General features: G+C 36.9%; 1 protein-coding gene across 7 annotated transcripts in view; it reads right to left on the minus strand.

Annotated features, from left to right (window-relative positions):
• CNTNAP4 (contactin associated protein family member 4) overlaps nt 1-20,930 on the minus strand; it is a gene marked incomplete at both ends in the record, with an annotated part of 257,669 nt that overhangs the window by 30,051 nt on the left and 206,688 nt on the right. For all 7 annotated transcript variants that reach the window (XM_081215455.1, XM_081215456.1, XM_081215458.1 and 4 more), the window contains 3 exons: nt 1,509-1,727; nt 2,451-2,621; nt 18,637-18,764. In XM_081215455.1, coding sequence (XP_081071581.1) covers nt 1,509-1,727; nt 2,451-2,621; nt 18,637-18,764 — 518 coding nt within the window. The remainder of the gene's footprint in view (nt 1-1,508; nt 1,728-2,450; nt 2,622-18,636; nt 18,765-20,930) is intronic.

The raw sequence follows: 20,930 nt of genomic DNA on the forward strand, positions 1-20,930 counted from the left end.
CTAACCAACTGCCTCATAAAGATGAAATCTCTTAGGTTTTTAAAAAATTATAACACATGACTGATGGCAAAAGACTCAAGTCTGTTCGAACACACAGTTGTGTGTCACAATAGTACTTCTATTCATTATAACTACCTGACACCAAATTAAGGCTAGGATTCCCATCAGACACAATATATAGTGACTCCATTTCTATGAAGTTAAAATTCATACAAAGAATGAAAGGTCATGCACAGGCAAACTGCAGCAGATTTCACTGAAAAATTCGAGGACTGTTTCAGCCTTCTCAATTTCTAAGAATAGTAAGGCTATTTCCTAGATCCTGACAGATTTGAAATTGCCATACCTTTTGTTGTGGTCATCTCTTATTTTTTGTAACTCAAAAAATATCTATGTCAATTTCCTGACTGAGCTCCTAGCACGTTATTGAAAGAAAAGTTATGTATTTCTTTTCATGATTTCTTTCTGATTTCCATACCCTTAAATAAGATTCATCCTTTTCAGTGAGAGAGAATAAAACAAGGCTGTTAAGCAAGAGAAGATGTAATGGGGATCTGATGATAATTTTGTCCTAAAACATAACTCTTACAAGTGTTTGAAATATAACTTCTGATAATTTACAATTTATCCTGCTTGACAGCGTTGCTGTGTCCTCATTTACACTAAAATGTATGAAAAGTGATCAAGACATAATTCCTTGAACTTCATGGTCGATAAGTTCTGTTAAGTAATTAGCAGAGATGTAAAATAAAACAAACACACCCAGAACGATTCTGCTATCAAGTCTCTAAAATACCAAGTGAATGTATTTAGAAAATAAAGGAACAACGTTTGGATATATATATGAAGTAGGTGGTCACAAGACATGAGAAAAACAGGGAAAATAAGGGACACCAGAAGAACTGGTGAAACTGGTCAAATCATGGATCCTACACACTTTTTGTTTTTGTTTTTGTTTTTGCCCCACTATTGGTCTGTTTTACACAGGGGTCACTGGTTGGCATCAGCTAGATTTACAAGGAGGGTTTTTCCACTTCCTGGGGAAAAGAGGTAAACATTTCCAATATTATATTAAAGATATTAATATTAAAGAAAAACTGAAACAAGTCACATAATCTGTAATAATAAGAATGTTGTTTTTGTTAAATTTATACAGTGCTGTATGTCAATTATATCTCAATAAAATGGGATGGAATAAAAGAATGCAGGTTTAGGAATCAGTCAAACACAAATTTGAATTTCATTTAGTAGGTGGATTTCTGAAGACAGGTCATTTCAGCTCCCTGAAACTCAGTTACCTCATCTGTAAAACAGGGATAATACCCATTTCACAGGCTGGTTACGAGGAAGTAATAAAACACCTGGTGCAGCCTGGAACATAGGTTCCCAATAAATGGTGATTTGGTGGTGGTGTTATTATTATCTTATAGTTGGTGTTATTTTATTTTGGCCCATCTCTGCACTTACATCATGCAATTAAAGACAAACCGCCTAAAAGCAGGACTTACCCACAAAGAGCTGACTGTTGAGCTGTAGGAGGACATGCCCATCAGCCGGAGCAGGCTGTGTCCTTGGTGAGAGCTGATCCACTTGAACAGATGCCTCTTTCGTGTTCCTCTCAACCCTAACATGGTGCCACTGGTTGTCGCTGAAGTGCGTGGGTGACTGCACCGAGATTTCAAAAGGCCCATTCCCCACATCGAATGAAAATGTCACGACTGCAGGAGCTGGAAGTGTCAGACAATGAAGATTGTTCACGTTAGTCCCCGTGGTGGAGAGCTGAGTCTTCAACACACTCAGGAATAGCACCATAGCATCAACGGTCACTAAACATGAAGACAATGGTTTGAACTCTATGGAAGGAACCATTGATGTCGGCACAGAATAGAGGTGGAATGAGACAGTAAAATACATTTGTATTTTGGGGAAAAGATGGATTCTAAGAAATTCATCACCAGAGTTAATTTTTCATGGTGATAAAAACGGAAGCTATTTAGCCAGGGCAAGAAAACTAAATAGCATCTGGCATTTTATATAAAAATAATTTTGACAGTGATTCAAAGTTTATTTAATTCCAAAAGCATGCAATATGCATTTGATGTCAAAATACTAATAGCAGTCTAAGAGGATATCAAAACAATACAGCTGGTTGATTTAATTAAGTAATTTTGAAATTAACTGAGAATTTGGATTTTAAAAAATTTTTAATTTTTTGAATTTAAAAAACTTAAGTTGGTTCTAGAGAAGACTAATAATTTCCCCAAATTATTATATATGTTAAATATCAAATAATTCTCTTGCAAAAACGCTATCTTAATATCATAGTTTTTTTCAAAAGGACACAATGAAAAGATTCAGCTGATAAAGTAGAAACATAGTACTTTAAAAATTAGTTAAAGAATTTATTCCTAAATAGAATCCCATAGACTTCTAAGGAAAAGAAGACTTACAGCGTAGCTCTATCCGTATAAAATCAGTAATCCCCAGGTTCTCTAAAAATACCCCAGATGAAGCTGTTGTCTTAAAAAAGAAAGACACGTCTGCACTAAGTTCTCCGTGGAAAGTAGGAAAATGAAGGTATGAAGCCTCAGTATTGAAGGAAGCTGAATTCCAAAATAACCCTGTTTTTTTTTTAAAGAGAAAAATAAAAAAGGAAAAAAAATTCATAAAACAAATGACATAATCACATTTTCTTTTTTTTTGCAGTTTTACTCTTAAAATATTACTAATTTATACAAACCTGCTTTTATTTTGTCTGTTAATTATACAGTATACAAGACATGAAAACATGATTGGAGATTTTACAAGGGTTGAAATTCTGGATTCCTTCCAACATAGGAGAGGAATGATCACTGCAGTAACAGTCTGAAAGTTATATTTCATATAAGAAAAATAACCTGCAGCCTAAATACCAAAGCATTATGATAAGATCTGCCAAACATTAACAGACATTTTTTTATAACTTGAAAATTTAAACACCTACATTACTTTGAATAACAAAAACTCTACAGAAGCTCAAAGTGTTTTTTGTTCTAATACTTCTAACATACCTTACAGAGTTACACCACCAACTAACTGTTTTCATTAATGGGCTTTGTGATTTTCTAAACTGAGATTGGCAGTCAAAATATTCTCATCTAATTAAAGATCAAGACACTACTTACTCTGTGCTATGCTGATATTCTCATGAAAATGCTCTTTTCATTCAAAACTATCTTTTATTTTGCTTATAATAGTGAAGTAGGAAAAGGGTTCTCAAAATTTTTTTAAATGCTCAAAATAAGGAGAAAATGTTTAAAAACTGTAGTATAAAGTAAGACATCTGCAAAGATTATGTGGACTATAAAGTAAATTATAATTTCTGTCCAAATACAACTTATTTTCACCTTCCCATTCATTTTTTTGGTTACATCTACAAGTTTTTACAAGTTTTCTTTTGAAAAAAATATTCTCGGTCTTATAAAAACAAAGCATGGAAAAGAAAATACACATGCAGTGGCATGAAGTGACAGAAGTGAAATCCAACTGGATACACGTGGTTGATGAGAAGCGTTATCAGAGAAATGAACTACGCATTGCCGCTGCCACCAGCAAGTTGTCGACACATCAAAAATAAATATACATCTTCAGTTTTAAGCAACTGCCATCGTATGTACTCACAACACTGAATGAAATTCTACTAAATTACCTTCCTGGAAGAAAGATGTATTGATCCTCTGAAGTTAGAACACAGGAATTTCAAAACAACGTTTTGTTATGTTAGCAGAGAACAGATACCTCGCTACGTTAAAAGTCACGAACTTGACTTGGCTTCTATTTGTTCCTTAGATTAAAATTTATTTTCTATAAATTCTGGATCCAAACAAACAGGGCTTACATCTATTGTATTTTTTCCTGTATTTCCTATGGACCTGATTCAAAAGTCAATCCTCAGCTCATATGTGGACAATTTTAGAGCTGAGTTTATTCAGCCGCGAATATACTTAGAGGGCTTTTTTTTTTTTTCCCCTAGAGCCAAATGAAACTGTATATTTTCTGAGTATGTCAAACTTTGCCCTTATTTCCATTTTACAGCTATTTCTGTGCCTAGACATTTTGCTCTCTACGAAAGAGAGCAAGAAAAGCAAAATATCAAGCCAGGGGTAGTAACACATTAGTGTTCTTAAAAGTTTTTACCTGACCTATTTTTAGAAGGAATTAAATGCCTTTCTGTTGAAATGTATGAACATTAAAATAAAGCTGTAACTTTAAATTATGGAGTATTATTAAATCTTGCTCATTTGGAGTGATTACTAAGAGGAACACTCAGAATTACTTAAAGGTCTAAATTAGATATTATTACTATAAGAACATAATATCCCATTTGTTTCATTTTTATATCACAACTAACCCAATAAAGCATCATACAGAGGGCTTCAGGGAACCAGCTGAAACAGAGGAACAATTCTTTGAATTGCTGCTATTTTTACAATGAATGCTTCTACAGTAATGAAAACAATTTATTACCTTAGGTAGTTTAAACACTCACACACACATAGTACCACATTTATCTAGTTAGCAAACCTTATTTTACAGACTCACAATAGGTAAAAAATGAAGTAAGAACACTTTATTGAATTAAGAAATTGCTGCTAATTCACAACAACTATAAAGACGGGAAAGGCCAATATTTCCAAATGATAGCTCAGCTCTTTACAGACTGTGCCAGGAAGCACCCAGGAGGATCTGGGCTGCCTCTGAGAAAGGAGGGGCAAGAAAGAGGAAGCAGAGCAGAGCCCAGCAGGCAGACACCAGCCAGAAGCAGCAGGTCTTTTTTTTTTTCTTTTTTTTTTTTTTTGCGGTATGCGGGCCTCTCACTGTTGTGGCCTCTCCCGCTGCGGAGCACAGGCTCCGGACGCGCAGGCCCAGCGGCCATGGCTCACGGGACCAGCCGCTCCGCGGCACGTGGGATCCTCCCAGACCGGGGCACGAACCCGTGTCCCCTGCATCGGCAGGCGGACTCCCAACCACTGCGCCACCAGGGAAGCCCCAGCAGGTCTTTTGAAGAGAGGATTTCATGGCTGGGGTGGATTAAAAATCCCTAAGCTACACCTGGAGCAGACCAGAATGCAATCACTTGCTATATGAATGCTCTTTATTATCCCAACAAAATGCCATTTGCAGCAACATGGATGGACCTTGAGATTATCATATGAAGTGAAGTAAATCAGACAGAGAAAGACAAATATCATATGATATCATTTATATGTGGAATCTAAAAAATGATACAAATGAACTTATTTATAAAATAGAAACAGATGCACAGAAATAGAAAACAAATTTATAGCTACCAAAGGAGAAATGTGGGGTAGGGGAGGATAAATTAGGAGTTTGGGATTAACATATACACACTACTATATATAAAACAGATAATCAACAAGGACCTACTGTATAACACAGGAAACTCTATTCAGTAGTCTGTAATAACCTATATGGGAAAAGAATCTGAAGAAGAATAGCTATATATATATATATATATATATATATATATATGTTAAAAAAACCATGATGTGTTATTCTAAGTAATTATTACTAATAATTAATAAAAGTAATTAATAATTAGTATATTCTCAATTACATTCAATATAGGGTACTAGAGATTTGGAAAGATTCTTTCAGGGATGCCACTTACTTATTAACTTTCCAGAATTCAAAAGAAATTGTAATGAATAACAGGATCCATATGGTTTTTTACATAGAAAAGGAAGATGTACTAAGTATTTAATTCCATACACAAAGTAAAAAGAGCCCATATAGGAAAACTAACTTAGAATATTAAGATTACAAGTAATTTTTAAAATACCTGTTTTGCTGAACTTTTATGTATATCATTTATTAATGATAATGATTCTCCTTTTAAAAGTAACAGATTTATAGAGACAGAAAGTAGATTAGTTGGCTGGGAAGATGGAAGGATTGAAAGATGACAGGGGCTAAGAGGTGAAGAGTTCTTTTTAGGGTAATGAAAATGTTCTAAATTGATTACAGTAATGGTTACACAATGCTATGAATATACTACAAGTCACTGAATAGTTCACTTTACATGGATGAATTGCATGGGATATAAATTATATCTCAATAAAGATGTTTAAAGAAAGGACAGTATTTGAAAAATCTGTTGTTTTTTAAGACATTGTTTTACTTTTAAAATCAAAATGCATATGACATGCTAACACTACCTTTCCTTCTTTTTCAAAACTACTTATATGAAGTATGACTGACATGTGAAAAGCGGTACATATTTAGTACATACAACCTGATGAGTTTGGTAACACTACCGTTCTTTTTTTAAATTTTTTACTTATTTATTTTTGGCGGCTTTGGGTCTTCGTTGCTGCGAGTGGGCTTTCTCTAGTTGCAGCACGCGGGGGTTACTCTTCACTGTGGTGTGAGGGCTTCTCTTGCAGTGGCTTCTCTTGTTGTGGAGCATGGGCTCTAGGCACGCAGGCTTCAGTAGTTGTGGCACATGGGCTCAGTAGTTGTGGCTCACGGGCTCTAGAGTGCAGGCTCAGTAGTTGTGGCACACAGGCTTAGTTGCTCCGCAGCATAGTGGGATCTTCCCAGACCAGGGCGCGAACCCGTGTCCCCTGCATTGGCAGGCGGGTTCTTAACCACTGCACCACCAGGGAAGCCCTCAACACTACTTTCTTAAAAGTGAATAAAATAAAATGAAATACAGAAATGCAAAGGCAAGGGATAGTTTACTAGTCAAATGAATCTTTCTGAGCACTTAATCATTTTAAAAAGCTGGAAATATGGGTTTCTTTAATGAAGACTTTTATTTTGAGATAATTGTAGATTTTCATGCAGTTGTATGAAATAATAAAGATTCTGTGTACCCTTTACCCAGTTTCCGACAATGATAACATCTTGCAAAATTGTGGTATAATATCACAACCAGGGTACTGGCACTGATACAGTTAAGATGCAGAACATTTCCATCACTGCAAGTATTCCTTAGGCTTCCCGCTTAAAGCCATACCCTCTTCCATCCTGCCCTCAACCCCTCCTTAACCCCGGCAACCACTAATCAGTTCTCCATTGTCATTTGAAAAATGCTCTACAAATAAAGGCATACAGTACGTAGCCTTTGAGACTGACAATTATTTCACTTATAATTACTCTCTGAAGATTCACACAGCTTGTTGTGTATGTCAATAGTTCATTCCTTTTTACTGCTGAGTAGTATGCCATGGCATGGATGTTCCACAATTTATTTAACCATTCACCTGTTGAAAGACATCTGGGTTGTTTCCAGTTTTCAGTCATTAGAAATAAAGCTGCTGTGAACATCCACGTACAGGTTTTTGTACAAATGTAAGTTTTCAGTTCTCTGGGATAAATGCTGAGGAGTACAATCACTGAGTCGTATGAGAGTTGCATTCTTGTTTTTTATGAAACTGCCAAAAATTTCCAGAGTGGCCATATCATTTTACATTGCCAGCAGCATGTATGAGTGATCAGTTTCTCCACATACCTACCAGAATTTTGTGTTGTCACTATTTTCTTTTTAAATTTTAGCCATTCTGAAAGGTGTGTAGTGATATCTCATTGTGGTTTCAATATGCATTTGCGCAATGGTTAATGACTTTGAGTGTTTTTTCAGGTGTTTAATTGCCACCTGTATTCCTTAGTTGTTGAAATCTCTCTTCATGTCGTTTACCCATTGCATTCCTGGCTTGCAGATGGTTGCATTCTCACCATGTCCTCACATGGCCTTTCCTCTGCACACAGGTGGAGAGAGAGAGGGCTCTCTGGTGTCTCTTTGTCTTCTTATAAAGACATGAATCCAATCAGATTAGGGACCCATGCTTATGACATCATTTAACTTAAATTATCTCCTTAAAGACCCCACTGCCTAATACAGTCCCATTGGGGGTTAGGGCTTCAACATATGAATTTTGGGGGTGGGGAACAATTCATTTCATAACATCCATACTTTAACTGGACTGCTGCTTTTTTCATTGTTGACTTTTGAGGGGTCTAGTATCTCTACAATCTCTAGATACTAGTCCTTTGTCAATTCTCAGCCCACTTCTTACTTAAACCTATCAGCAACAATTAATGATTGATTATTTTCCTCTCTTTGAAATATTTTCTTCATTTGGAGTACAGGATACCAGCACTCGTTTGCCTTTCTCATTAGTGGTATCGCTCTCAGTTTCCTTTCTTTCTTCTTCCTCAACTCCCCAACCTATCAGTGTGGGAACGTCTCAAGGCCCTGTCATTATACTACTCCACCCACAGTAACTCTTGCGGGCCATTTCATGGCTTTAAATATGCTGCTGACTTATAAATATACAGCTGAAGCCTGTAACTCTCAAACTAGCAACTCCACATCTCTATGTGAATGTCTAAGAGCATCTCAGCGTTATATGTTCAAAAACAGAATTCTTAACACTCCTCTGCAACTCCTTGACCCCAGCAGCAATATTCTCCATCTCAGTTGGTGCCAATTCCATGCCTCTAATTGATTGTGAGACCAAACACCTTGGTATCTTTCTTGACTACTCCTTTTGCAACCTACATCAATCCATCAGCAAATTTGATTGCTTCTCCTTTTGAACAATACACACGTTACCACTATCATCATTGTGCCCATGGTCCAAGCCATCATTATCCCTCAGCTGTTGGTGATATATGGTCACCAGCTTTACCCTGTTCAGTCTCACTAAAGCATAAGTTAGATCACACTGCTCCTCTTCCCAAAATTCTCTCCTGTTTTCCATTCTCATTCAGGTTGAAAAATAAAGACCTTTCAAAACCCTCAGTGATCTGACCACCAGTTTCCTCTCTGACTTATACCCTTCTCCTCTTTGCACACTCTGCTCCAAACATATGGGCCATTTTGCTGTTCCAGGACCATATCAGCCACAGTCCCATCTCTGCGTGGATACTCTGGCTTTTCCCGCTGTGTAAAGTACTCTTTCACAGATACTCGCATGCCTTGCTCTCTTATTTCCCTCAGATTTTTATTCAAATGCCACCTTCATAGTGAGCACCTAATAACCATCGTATTTTAAATGCTCAATCCCACCCCAGTCCTCTCTCAGCTGTACTGCCTTCACAACACTTAACGAGTGTCCGTCACACCAGATTACTTATTTGTGGTCCATCTCCCCCACCTCAGGAAAACTTGAGCTCCAAGAATGCAGATCTTCTTCTCTATTTATTTTTGTCTATTTCGTTCACTGCTGTTTCTCTCTCTCCCTGTCAATCTCAATGTGGGGAAGACACGGTGCAGTGTATGGGCTCAATAAATATTTGTTGAATGAAATTATAAGATTCTCTTTGTCATAATAGCAATCAGAAAGCTTAGAGTAATCACGCCCAGTTTGGTTGTATCATATGTATCTCATAAATATACTCAAATTCTTTGGTAAACAAGTAGAAAGAGGAAGGCAAAGAGGGGAGACCGAAGAGAGAGAAGAAAGAAGAAAAGCAAGAAGACGAGGGGGTTAAAAGGGTGGAGAAACTTTAAGAAAATTAAATAAAGGAAACCCAAGGAAAGAAAACAAAATGAAACATAAGAATTAACGTAAAAATAATTTATTAATGGTGAAGGATTATCAGATATAGTGGAGCTTGCAAAATTATCTGATTATCTGTTAAAATGGAATTGATCCTCATTCTTTTTAATGGTTTATATGTAGTCTGCCAAATGGAACAGAACTCTGTCAATGGAAGAGAATTTAACCAAATCACTAGTCAGTATCTTTTTCCAGTCTAAGAATACAACTTCTGCAAAGTTATTTATTGCCTACATGCACCTTTGATTATTTAATGCATTCTGGGCAGCTGTGATTTCTCAGACAGCTGAACAAGTCGATGCAGGCAAAATGAAGAAACTAGTTTCAATGACAAGAGTCTAAGAAAAAGAAACTTAGAACAATCTTTTCTAACCATGTAGGTTTCGAGGGTGCCTTGGTTAGACATAAAATTTCAACACAATGAATTAACTGAGAAGAAATACATTTCATAAAATTGGCTGAAAATTCAAATGCCATAGAGTTAAAAATACTACCTTGTCAAGATGAACAAATTGAGAGCAGAAATTTAGATCATGCTTACAACTCTTTAAACTGATTATAAAATGCAGGTATACATTTTACCACATCACAGCCTATTTCAGGAAAAATTAATACCAGCGCACAAGACTGAGATGCATCCTTGTTAAGTCCTGACCTATAAGGATAACTATTCCTTAAATTATTCTGTCAGAAAAAGCAAATCACCTCAAGCTGGAAAAGTCAGTTTGGCCTCAGAATTTCCCACAGCAACATTAAAAACTAGAAGATACAGGAGCACTGTACACAAATTTCTGAAAAAAAATGTTGCCAGCCTAACTTTAAGCATTAAGGTAACAGATAGACCTTGTCAAATTTGAAAGAATTCTGAGAATAAAGCACATACAAACTCTTTTGGGGAAAAATAAAAATAAAGCATTCCTTCATAATGAAATATAGTACATCAAAAGATACCTAGAAAAGCTATAAAAGACAAAGGTGACTGCATCTCTTAGTGCACGTAGAGTAGAATATTATGTACAAAGTGGTGAAAAGTCACAAAGTGTGATTCAAAAATACTATACCAGTTTCTAAAAAGGTTAAACATAGGGTTACCTTTTGGTCCAGAAGTTCCACTCCTAGATGTATACTCCTAAGAGTGGAAATATACATGTCCAAAAAAAACACACTTATACACAGATGTTCATAGCAGCATTATTCATAATAGGCAAAAAGTGGAACCAACCCAAATGGCCAACAACTGACAAATGGATGAACAAAATGTGATGTATCCATACAATGGAACATTATTTGGTCCTAAAAATAATGAATATTTGATACGAGCTACAATATGGATAATCCTTAGCAATGTGCAGGCTAAGTGAAAGAAGCCAGTCACAAAGATCACAAACTCTGTGTTCTCATCTATATGAAATGTCCAGAATAGGCAAGTCTGCAGAGATAAAAAGCAGATCCATGGTTAACTAGAGTTGGGGTGGGAGTGAGAGGAAAATGGGGAATGTCTGCCAACGCGTACAAGTTTCTTTACGGGGTATGAAAATGTTCTAAAATTGATTGTGGCGATGGTTGGACACCTCTGTGTAATATGCTAAAATGATTAAATATACTACAATTAGGTTGTATACTTTAAACAGGTGCATCATAGGGCACATGAACTATATCTCAATAAAGCTGTTACCAAAAAATAACATAAGGTTGAACCAGCCAACTTTGTCTTAAGAGTTCTGAGGCAACAAATACTCTCAAGCATTTGCCAACTCAGGAAATTCAACACTCATGGGTCTTTCTAGAGGAAAAAAAAAAAAATCACATATAATATCAATTACCTGACAATGCAATCCAAGAATAAATTAAAAAAAAATCATTCAAGAATAGAGAGGCTCTGTTGATAGGATCAGTGATTAGCATTCAAAAATAAACAGCCAGGGCTTCCCTGGTGGCGCAGTGGTTGAGAGTCCGCCTGCCAATGCAGGGGACACGGGTTCGTGCCCCGGTCTGGGAAGATCCCACATGCCGCGGAGTGGCTGGGCCCGTGAGCCATGGCCGCTGAGCCTGCACGTCCGGAGCCTGTGCTCCGCAATGGGAGAGGCCACAACAGTGAGAGGCCCGCGTACCGCAAAAAAAATGAAAATAAAATAAACAGCCATACAAATAATAGCATAACTAACAAAAATTGGGACGTGGGGGGAGAAAAAGATGAGGAAGGAACAGATGAGTGCTAATTTTCCCATTTTTCAGAATACATCAATGCTATCTAAAATTTAAAACAATTTGAATATAAAACCAAGTGACTCTATAACCTTTAAAATTTTTATAATTTTTTTAAGTTTAGCAAGATCATACAAGTTGAATATATATTTACTAGATATATAAATAATATAAAGCAATCCTTACAGCTTCAATTTGTTTCTTCTTTCTCTGTCAACTTCAGTTAATAAAGTTTTGCAAATTTATTTCTAAATCTCTTTTTCTATTCTTCTGTCTAGAACAGTGTTTCTCAACCTGGGGCTATTTTGCACCCCAGGGAACATCTGGCAATTTCTGGAGACATATTTGGTTGTCACAACTGGGGAGGGTACTACTGGCACCTAGCAGGTAGGGGCCAGGGACACTGCCAAATGCCCTACAATGCACAGGACGGCCCCCGACCATCACAAGGAATTACTCAGCCCAAGTGTCAAGAGTGCCGAGGTTGGGAAACCCTGCACTAGTGATATTTAGAAATGTCTGAAATAATGCTCACTGGTATTAAACATTATTTCTGAGTTGTGTGACTCTTGGTGATTACTGTAGTCTTTTCTTTGACATTTCTGTATATCTTAAAATGTTAGAATGACTTCATATCAATTGTCATTAATATTTAATATTTAAAGCAATGAATACAAGTATATACATGTAGAATCTTGTCACAAAAGAATATTATTGTAGTTCTGAGAATTATCAGGATTCCCAGTCTCAAAAAAAAATGGAAATCTTTTGAAAGTGTTAGAAAGAATGTTTGTTGCCCCACATCTGGGAAGTTTCTTGAATATCAGTTACTAGCTGGTAATGTAAATCTTTTCAAAAGAACACAAAACAAAAAGCAAAATAAGTCAGATATTTTTCTTTCTTCAAGAAGTAGCTAGTATTTCAGTTTTATAAAGACACTGTCTTATTAAAAGAGTGAAAAATCAAAAGTATTAAGTAAAATCATGTGCTTATTTGAAAGCACTTTCACTGCCTCAAGCCCACGTACATGAATGAGAAATGCCTCAGGATGGTACTTGACGTCCTTTGTACTTTGTGATTTTTAAAATTCAGAATAAGTCTTTCAAAATATAAACTCCTTTAATTAAAAGTATATATTTGCATATCATTTAATTGCTTATACAATAAAAAACTTATTACTGTTCTCTCACGAGTAACTCCAAGCTATAGGTTTCTCGAGCTGTATATGATAGATCATTCTCATTCTTTCATAAGCTGCTATTTATTGATTATCTTTCATGTAACAGGTAATGTACTAGGTGTCAGGAATACAGTAATAAATGAGCAATGGACCTGCTCTTGAGAGGCTCAGAAATAATTAAAAGCCAGTATGAGAAGTATATCTTTGTAATTTACTGAACATTCTTTGAAAGTGTAGGTAAAGTCCTCTAGAGACCTGTGGAAAGCTTCATGTAGGAAGGGCGTGAATGTGAGTGTGAATGGTTTCAGTAAAAGGATTGGAGGTATGCTGCAGATGAAGGAAAGAAAGCAAGTGAAGAGGAAATGGAGCCAGATGCCGTCAGTGGTCGATGAATTTTCTCTGTGCTGCAGGACCTGCAGAAACAGGGGAAGTTCCATGTAGGTATCCTCCTGATTGATGTCAAAAAAACATTTAACCCTGGGGGTCAATACTACTACGCTTTCTCCTTAGTGTGAGGGGAGAGTTCTGAAGATAACGCAACTACAATTGGCATGCTCTCCACTAATGTTTAATGCATGCTGAAGTTGAAGAATTATTGGTCTAGAGCAGCGGTCCCCAACCTTTTTGGCACCAGGGACGGGTTTCGTGGAAGACAATTCTTCCACGGACGGGCGGTGGGTGGGAGGGACGGTTCAGGTGGTAATGCAAGCAATGGGGAGCGGCAGATGAAGCTTCAATCGTGCGCCTGTAGCTCACCTCCTGCTGTGCGGCCCGGTTCCTAACAGGCTGCGGACCAGCATCAGTCCGCGTCCTGGGAGTTGGGGACCCCTGGTCTAGAAGACTTCTGATGGCACCTCAAAAATGAAGATGGTCCACTGCTCCCAGGAGAGTGAGCAGAAAGGAAAATATATGTACGAGCCCTCCTAGTTAAAATCTATTAACTGTAAACCCAGATGTTTTCCCGTGATTCTTTCCGTTGACCCTTTGTCTCTAAAGTTAGTAAAAGTCAGAAACATATTCAGTAAGATCCTAGGAGTATCCTGGAGAATACCCATGTTACTAAAATCTTTACTAGTCAGTTTCTTTGTTTTATTATTCTTTTACAATTTCAGCCATTCTAATAGTTATATATTGGTATCTCCTTGTGGTATTATTGTACATTTCCCTAATGACTAATGATGTTGAAAACCTTTTAATGTGTTTATTTGGAATCTGTATATTTTATCTGACAAAATGTATCTGCAAATCTGTTGCCCATTTGTTAATCTGAATTTTTCTTTAATTGCACTGTTAGAAAGTTCTTCATATATCCTGGAAACTAGCCTTTATCAGATATGCGCTTTGCAAATATTTTCTCCCCATGTGTGGTTCTTCTTTCCATTTTTTAAAAATTAAGTTATATTGGAGTATAGTTGATGTACAATGTTGTGTTATTTTCTGCTGTGTCGCAAAGTGAATCAGTTATACATATACATATATCCACTCTTTTTTAGATTCGTTTCCCATGTAGGTCATTACAGAATATTGAGTAGAGTTCCTTGTGCTACACAGTAGGTTCTTATTAGTTATCTATTTTATATATAGTAGTGTGTGTATGTCAATACCAATCTCAAACCCAATGTCATTTTAAAAGCTGTTTTTAATTTTGGTGAAACCCAATTTGTCATTAAAAAAATTTATGGATCATGCTATTGATGTTGCATCTAAGAAATCTGTGCCTAACCCAAGGTCACTATGATTTTCTTCTATATTTCCTTAGAGAAGTTTTATAGTTTGTGGGTTTACATTTAAGTTTATGATTAATTTGAGTTAATTTTTTTAAAGAATATCTATTAGAGAAATCTATATTCTTTTTTTTTTTAAATTGAGTTATTTAGGGCTGCGTTGGTCTTCATTTCTGTGCGAGGGCCTTCTCTAGTTGTGGCAAGCGGGGGCCACTCTTCATCACGGTGTGCGGGCCTCTCACTATCGCGGCCTCTCCTGTTGCGGAGCACAGGCTCCAGACGCGCAGGCTCAGCAGCTGTGGCTCACGGGCCTAGTTGCTCCGCGGCACGTGGGATCCCCCCAGACCAGGGCTCGAACCAGTGTCCCCTGCACTAGCAGGCAGACTCTCAACCACTGCGCCACCAGGGAAGCCCTGAGTTAATTTTTATATGCAGTTTGAAGTATGGGATGAAATTCTTTTATTGTTTTTGTTTTTGCAAATGGATTCTAATTGTTCCAGCACTGTTTCTTGAAGAGGACTATTCTTTCTCCTTTGAGTTGCCTTATGTGTATATGTATGTGTGTGTGTATACATATACCTATTCTACTCCATTAATTGATTTGTCTATCTCAATATCAATGTATACTGCTTTGAATTGTGTAGTTTTGCAACAAGCCTTAAAATCAGATAGTTAAGTCTCCAATTTTGTTTTTATTATTCAAAGTGTTTTAGCTAATCTAGTTTCTTTGCTTCCCCCTATACATTTTAGAATAAGCTTGCCAATTTCCACACACACAAAAAAAAATGCCTGCTGGATTTTGATTGAGAGTGTATTAAATCTGTACATCAATTTGGGGAAAATTGACATCTTAACAAAATCAAATCTTTCAATCTATGAGTATTACATTTTTATTTAGTTCTTTATTTCTCATAAATGTTATGTATTTTTGTTATATTTATACCAAATTATTTCATTTTTTGGGTGCTGCTCTAAAAGGTACTTTTAAATTTTCAATTTAAAGTTTTTCATTATTAGCATATAGAGAGATAATTTATTTTTTGCATATAGAGATATAATTTATTTTTGCATATTGACCTTGCATCCTGTAATCTTGCTAAACTCACTTATTTTTTTACAAATTCTTAAGAATTTTCTACCTAGAAAACCATGTCTTCAGGAAATAGAGACATCTTATATCTTCTTTTCTGATCTGTATGACTCGAATTCCTTTTCTTGACATACTACATGTGCTAGGACCAACAGTATGATATGGAATAGGAGAGGTGAGAACAGACATCCTTGTCTTGATCCTGATTTTAGAGAGGAAGCATTAAGTCTGTGACTATTCAGGATAAATAGTCAGATTTTCAGATTTTCACAGATGCCTTTTGAAACATTGAGAAAGTTTTTTTAAGTTCGTAGTTTGCTTAGTTTTTATCATAAGTAGGATGTTGAATTCTGCCGTTTACTTTTCACATATTTTTCAAAAAATTTATTTCCATATTCATAAATAAATAAATTCTTTAAGGTCAACAGTACTTAGTAAGTTTTATATCTGCAGCACAACTTTAAAGGGGACTTCATCATTCATATCTTTTGTGCTTTTGGTAAAACACCTAACGATGTTTTCTATGACTTCTAACATTAAGCAATAATAGCAGTAGTAACACAAAATTTTATACCCATCTACATTTTAAAAAATGAAAAGAAAGACTTGGAGTTAGGAGCAAGTTCATATCTGGTACCTGTAGGTCTCACTCATTTTTGTTTATTTGTCCTGCTTTCTCAAGGCTTCTGTCTTCTTTCCTAGAAAAACATGGCTAGATATGAAATTTTCAACATCTCTGGTTTGTGTGATAAATCCAAAATATTTTTTTATTTTCATCTTTCCATTTTTCTGTTCAAAGAAAATCTAAAAATTCTGTGTCTCAGTGATGGGTACTAGCATTCTTATTGCCTCAACAAACGGTGCTACCTGCTTTACTCAAGTCAGGAAGCTGGAGATCATCCTCACAGCTTTTCACCCTCACTCCCGTCCAAATCATATTGAACTTACCTCCCTAACTGAGCCCCTTATTTAAGCCCCATGACAACTATTGCCTAGTTCAAGCCTTCATCATTTTCCTTGTCTTACGTCAAAGGTCACCTTCCTGTCTTTAGGTTTGTAACTGATTTCCATGCTTTCAGTTGGATCATAAGAATTAAGCTAAGTCTTAAATTATCCCAGTCCTAACTAGTGTTCCAGTCCTAATGCCTTCAGGATAACATCCACATATCTCTCCTCTGCTTATAAGGCACAAGCCCTACATCTGCCCAGTGTATCTCACTTGGAAAGGAAAAAAACTGTGTCTAGGGCATTGCACCTTCAGAGATACAGTCTGCCCAGACAGAGAAAACGGGGGCATTCATTACTCTGCCACCATCATTCTTCAGACTGAGAAAGTTTTTAAAAAGGGCTCTTTATGCAGAAAATGCTCTATGACATTATGTAGGGATGAGCCTCAACCCCAAAGTAGATATGGGGGACAAGAAGGCCAAGGAAAGCGCTCAGCGATTGTTTCATTAATAAGTCAGATGTTAATCAGCAGGTCTCTAAATACCTACAGTATTTGTAAACCCTTATTCCTAATGTTGTCAGCCTCCTTCTGCATCCCCATGGTCACAAAAGTTTAACGCTCTAGTTTCTCAACCTTAAGACTACGGACCTTTTGGACCAGACAATTCTTTGTGGTGGAGGGCTGTCTTGTGCACTGTAGGATATTTACAGCATTTCTGGCCTCTCCCTTTAGATGCCAGTAGCATAAAACCCCTCACAGTTGTGACAGCCAGAACTGTCTCCAGATATGGCCAAATGTCCCCTGAGGGAGCAGAATCACCTTGGATGGAGAGTCACTGCCCTAAGGGAAAAGATGCTGTGTGCTTAAGTTCATGACAGGAAGTCTGAAAGAAAGAACCCCTAAGGGACAGAGTTGGGAGTGACCTTAGTCAAAGAAGAATCATCTCTTTCTCTTTTGATTCCCTAGAATAAAATTTCATTTTAGGATATACTTTTAAGGTAAATAAATATTTCTTCTATTTGCATTTTAAGTTCTGGAAATAACTAAAAGCAAAAATAATTGACGCACCAGTCTCTAACCTAGCTGACTTCAGAGAGGTTATAAATAGATATGTATGCTAATTTCATTCCCTGCTGAAAATATGTATTTTCTATGAAACTATATTTTAACTAAAAAATTCCAGTTTAGAGTGTTAATACATTGAATATACAAAACAGCAGGTACCACTGATTTAGATTAAAAACACACACACACAAACTGGAAAAAAAATGAGATTAAAAGTTGAAATGTGTTTGATTAAACTAACATTTGATTCTACTGATGTTCTAATTTCACCCCAGGCCCAACACTATAAAACTCACCATACATTCTTTTTTTTTTTTTTTGTGGTACGCGGGCCTCTCACTGCTGTGGCCTCTCCCGTTCCGGAGCACAGGCTCCAGATGCGCAGGCTCAGTGGCCATGGCTCATGGGCCCAGCCACTCTGCAGCATGTGGGATCTTCCCGGACCGGGGCACGAACCCGTGTCCCCTGCATCGGCAGGCGGACTCTCAACCACTGCGCCACCAGGGAAGCCCCACCATACATGTTTGATAATTTTATGTAGCACTGAGGCCTTCCTTTATAGACAATGGCATGCAGACATTTAGGAATGATGGAATGAGCTTATGAACCAATCAAATAGAAATGCTTTGTGGTTTCTTTCTCTTGGACTCGTAACAAGGTTTGCTGTAACAGCATTTATTCCCGGGCTTTGCACTCTATAAGGGGCACTTTGTTGATTGACTAAAGGAATGATTTCAGACACTGCTTATGAGTTTTCACAAGAGAAGTCTGATTAATTATTATAAGATAGAAACATGGTTTTTAAGTGACATCACTTTCCTCAGACATGTTTACGGCACGTCGCCACCACTTACTGTCTCCCCGGCAGAGCAGAGGCCCTAGTTTATAGGCTGCTGCTGAATGCGGTCGTCCGGTGTCTGTGATCACAATCTTGGTTACTGGCAGATGTTCTTTATAAGAAAGGAATCCAGTGTCATTGGTCCTAAAAAACAGTAACAACAGCAAGATTCTTAAAATTATTCTGATGAACATAATTATAAAGTAAACAATAGTCCTTATTGCATTTCAAAGCCAAGATGTTCTGAGCTAAATTTGCACACACAGAAGAGTCAGGATCAAATTACTCATCTGAGAACGGAAAAATATGGCAACATTTTAGTGTCCCTTGCAGATGGAATATAGTTGGTGATTTTTAAACTCTGTTGGCCATTTTCTACCTTTTAAATGAGATGGTTAATCCACGGCCATTTAGTGTAATAATTGGTAGTGTGTTTTCAGATCGACCGTTTTGATATTTGTTTCTTATTTTTTTCCCACAGGATATCTTGTTTTTTTGCTCCCCCTTTCATGCCTCCTATTGGTTTACTTCATATCGTTTTGCATTCGATTTTATTTTTTTACTCACTCTTTAGCTATATGACTGTTTACCGTATTTTAATATTTTCTTTATAGATTATAAAACGCATCCTTAATCCATCACAGTCTACTTATATTTTATGTTGTATTACTTAATATAAAATGTCAGAAGCCTACCATGGGATAATTTTTAACATCCTTCCCTACACAAGCACCTGTTCTTTGTGCTATGGTTGTAATAATACATTTTAAATCCAGATGTTATAAACTTTATAATTTAATTTACCTAATCAAGAGAAAAATTTAAACACTGGCTTTTACATTTACTGACATATTCATGATTTCCAGTGCCCCTCACTCCTTCCTGAAGATCTGTGCTTTAATCCGGTGTTAGTTCTGTTTAACCTGAAGAATTTCCATCAGTATTTCTTACGGTACAGTTCTGTTGACAACAGATTCTCTCAGCATTTGTTTAATCTGAGCAGGAATTTATTTTACTTTCATTTGTGAAATGTATTTTCGTCCTGTGTAGAATTCTAGGCTGACAGTGCTTCTTCTTTCAGCACACTAAAGGTATCATTCCATTGTCTTCTGACCTGTGCTTCTGATGAGAGGTCAGCCTTCATTTGTATCCTTATTCCCCTGTATGGAATGTCTTCTACCAGATTCACCCAAACTGGCTACTTTGAAAACATTCATCCTTATCACTGGTTTTTAGCAATGTGAACAACAAACCCAGGTGTGTTTTTCTCTGGTTTTTATTCTGCTTGAGATCTTCTGAGTTTCTGGAATCCATACACTGAAGTTGTACTAGTTATCTACTATGGCATAACAAATTATCCCAAAATGCAGTGACTTAAAACACGACTTTTTACGGTCTACGATTCTTCTGATTATGATCCTCTGTCTCAGGGTCTCTCCCAAGGCTATACTCAAAGTGTTGGCTAGGACTGCAATCAGCTCAGTACTTGAGTGGGGAAGGCTCTGTTTCCAAGCTCACCCTGTGGCTGCTGGCAGTACTCTACGCCTTGCTGGCTGTTGGACTGACAGTCTCAGTTATTCACTGGCTGCTTGTTGAAGGCTACCCTCAATTCTTCGTCCACGAGAGCTTATGACATGGCAGATTGCTATATCAAAACAAGAAGGCTAGAAGACGCAGAGAATTCTGAGCAAGTCAGAAGTCACAGTCTTCTGTAACCCAATCTCTGAAGTGACATCTCATCACCTTTACCATATTCTGTTCTTAAAAGCAAGTCACAAGGTCCATGCGACATACAAGAGAAGGAAATTACACAACGGTGTGAATAACAGGCAGTGTGGAAAATTGGGGACCATCTTGGGGGCTTGCTTCCAGAGATGTTTATTAAGCAAATCTGAGAAATTTTCAGCCATAGTTTCATCAAATATATATATATATATTTTGCCTCATTTTATTTCCTGCCCTTCTGGGACTCCAATTTCTTGCCTGTTAAATCATTGATATTTTCCCACAAGCCACAAAGGGCCTGTCAATCTTTCTTTCAATCTTTTTTTTTTTCCTGTGTTCTTCAGACTGAATGATTTCTGCTTCAGGTTTACTGAAGACTTCTTTTGCTATTTCCCATAAGAGGTGAAGTCTATCCAGTGAATATTTTACTTCTGATGATGTTGTACTTTCCTGTTCTAAAATCTACATTTGCTTCTTTTTTTCTTTTCTTTCCTCTTTTTTTTTTTGGAAGCGTTGGGTCTTTGTTGCTGTGCATGGGCTTTCTCTAGTTGCAGCGAGCAGGGTCTACTCTTCGTTGTGGTGCGC

The sequence above is a fragment of the Mesoplodon bidens genome (assembly GCF_964165515.1).
Source record: "Mesoplodon bidens genome assembly, chromosome: 18".
Taxonomy (NCBI): Eukaryota; Metazoa; Chordata; class Mammalia; order Artiodactyla; family Ziphiidae; genus Mesoplodon; species Mesoplodon bidens.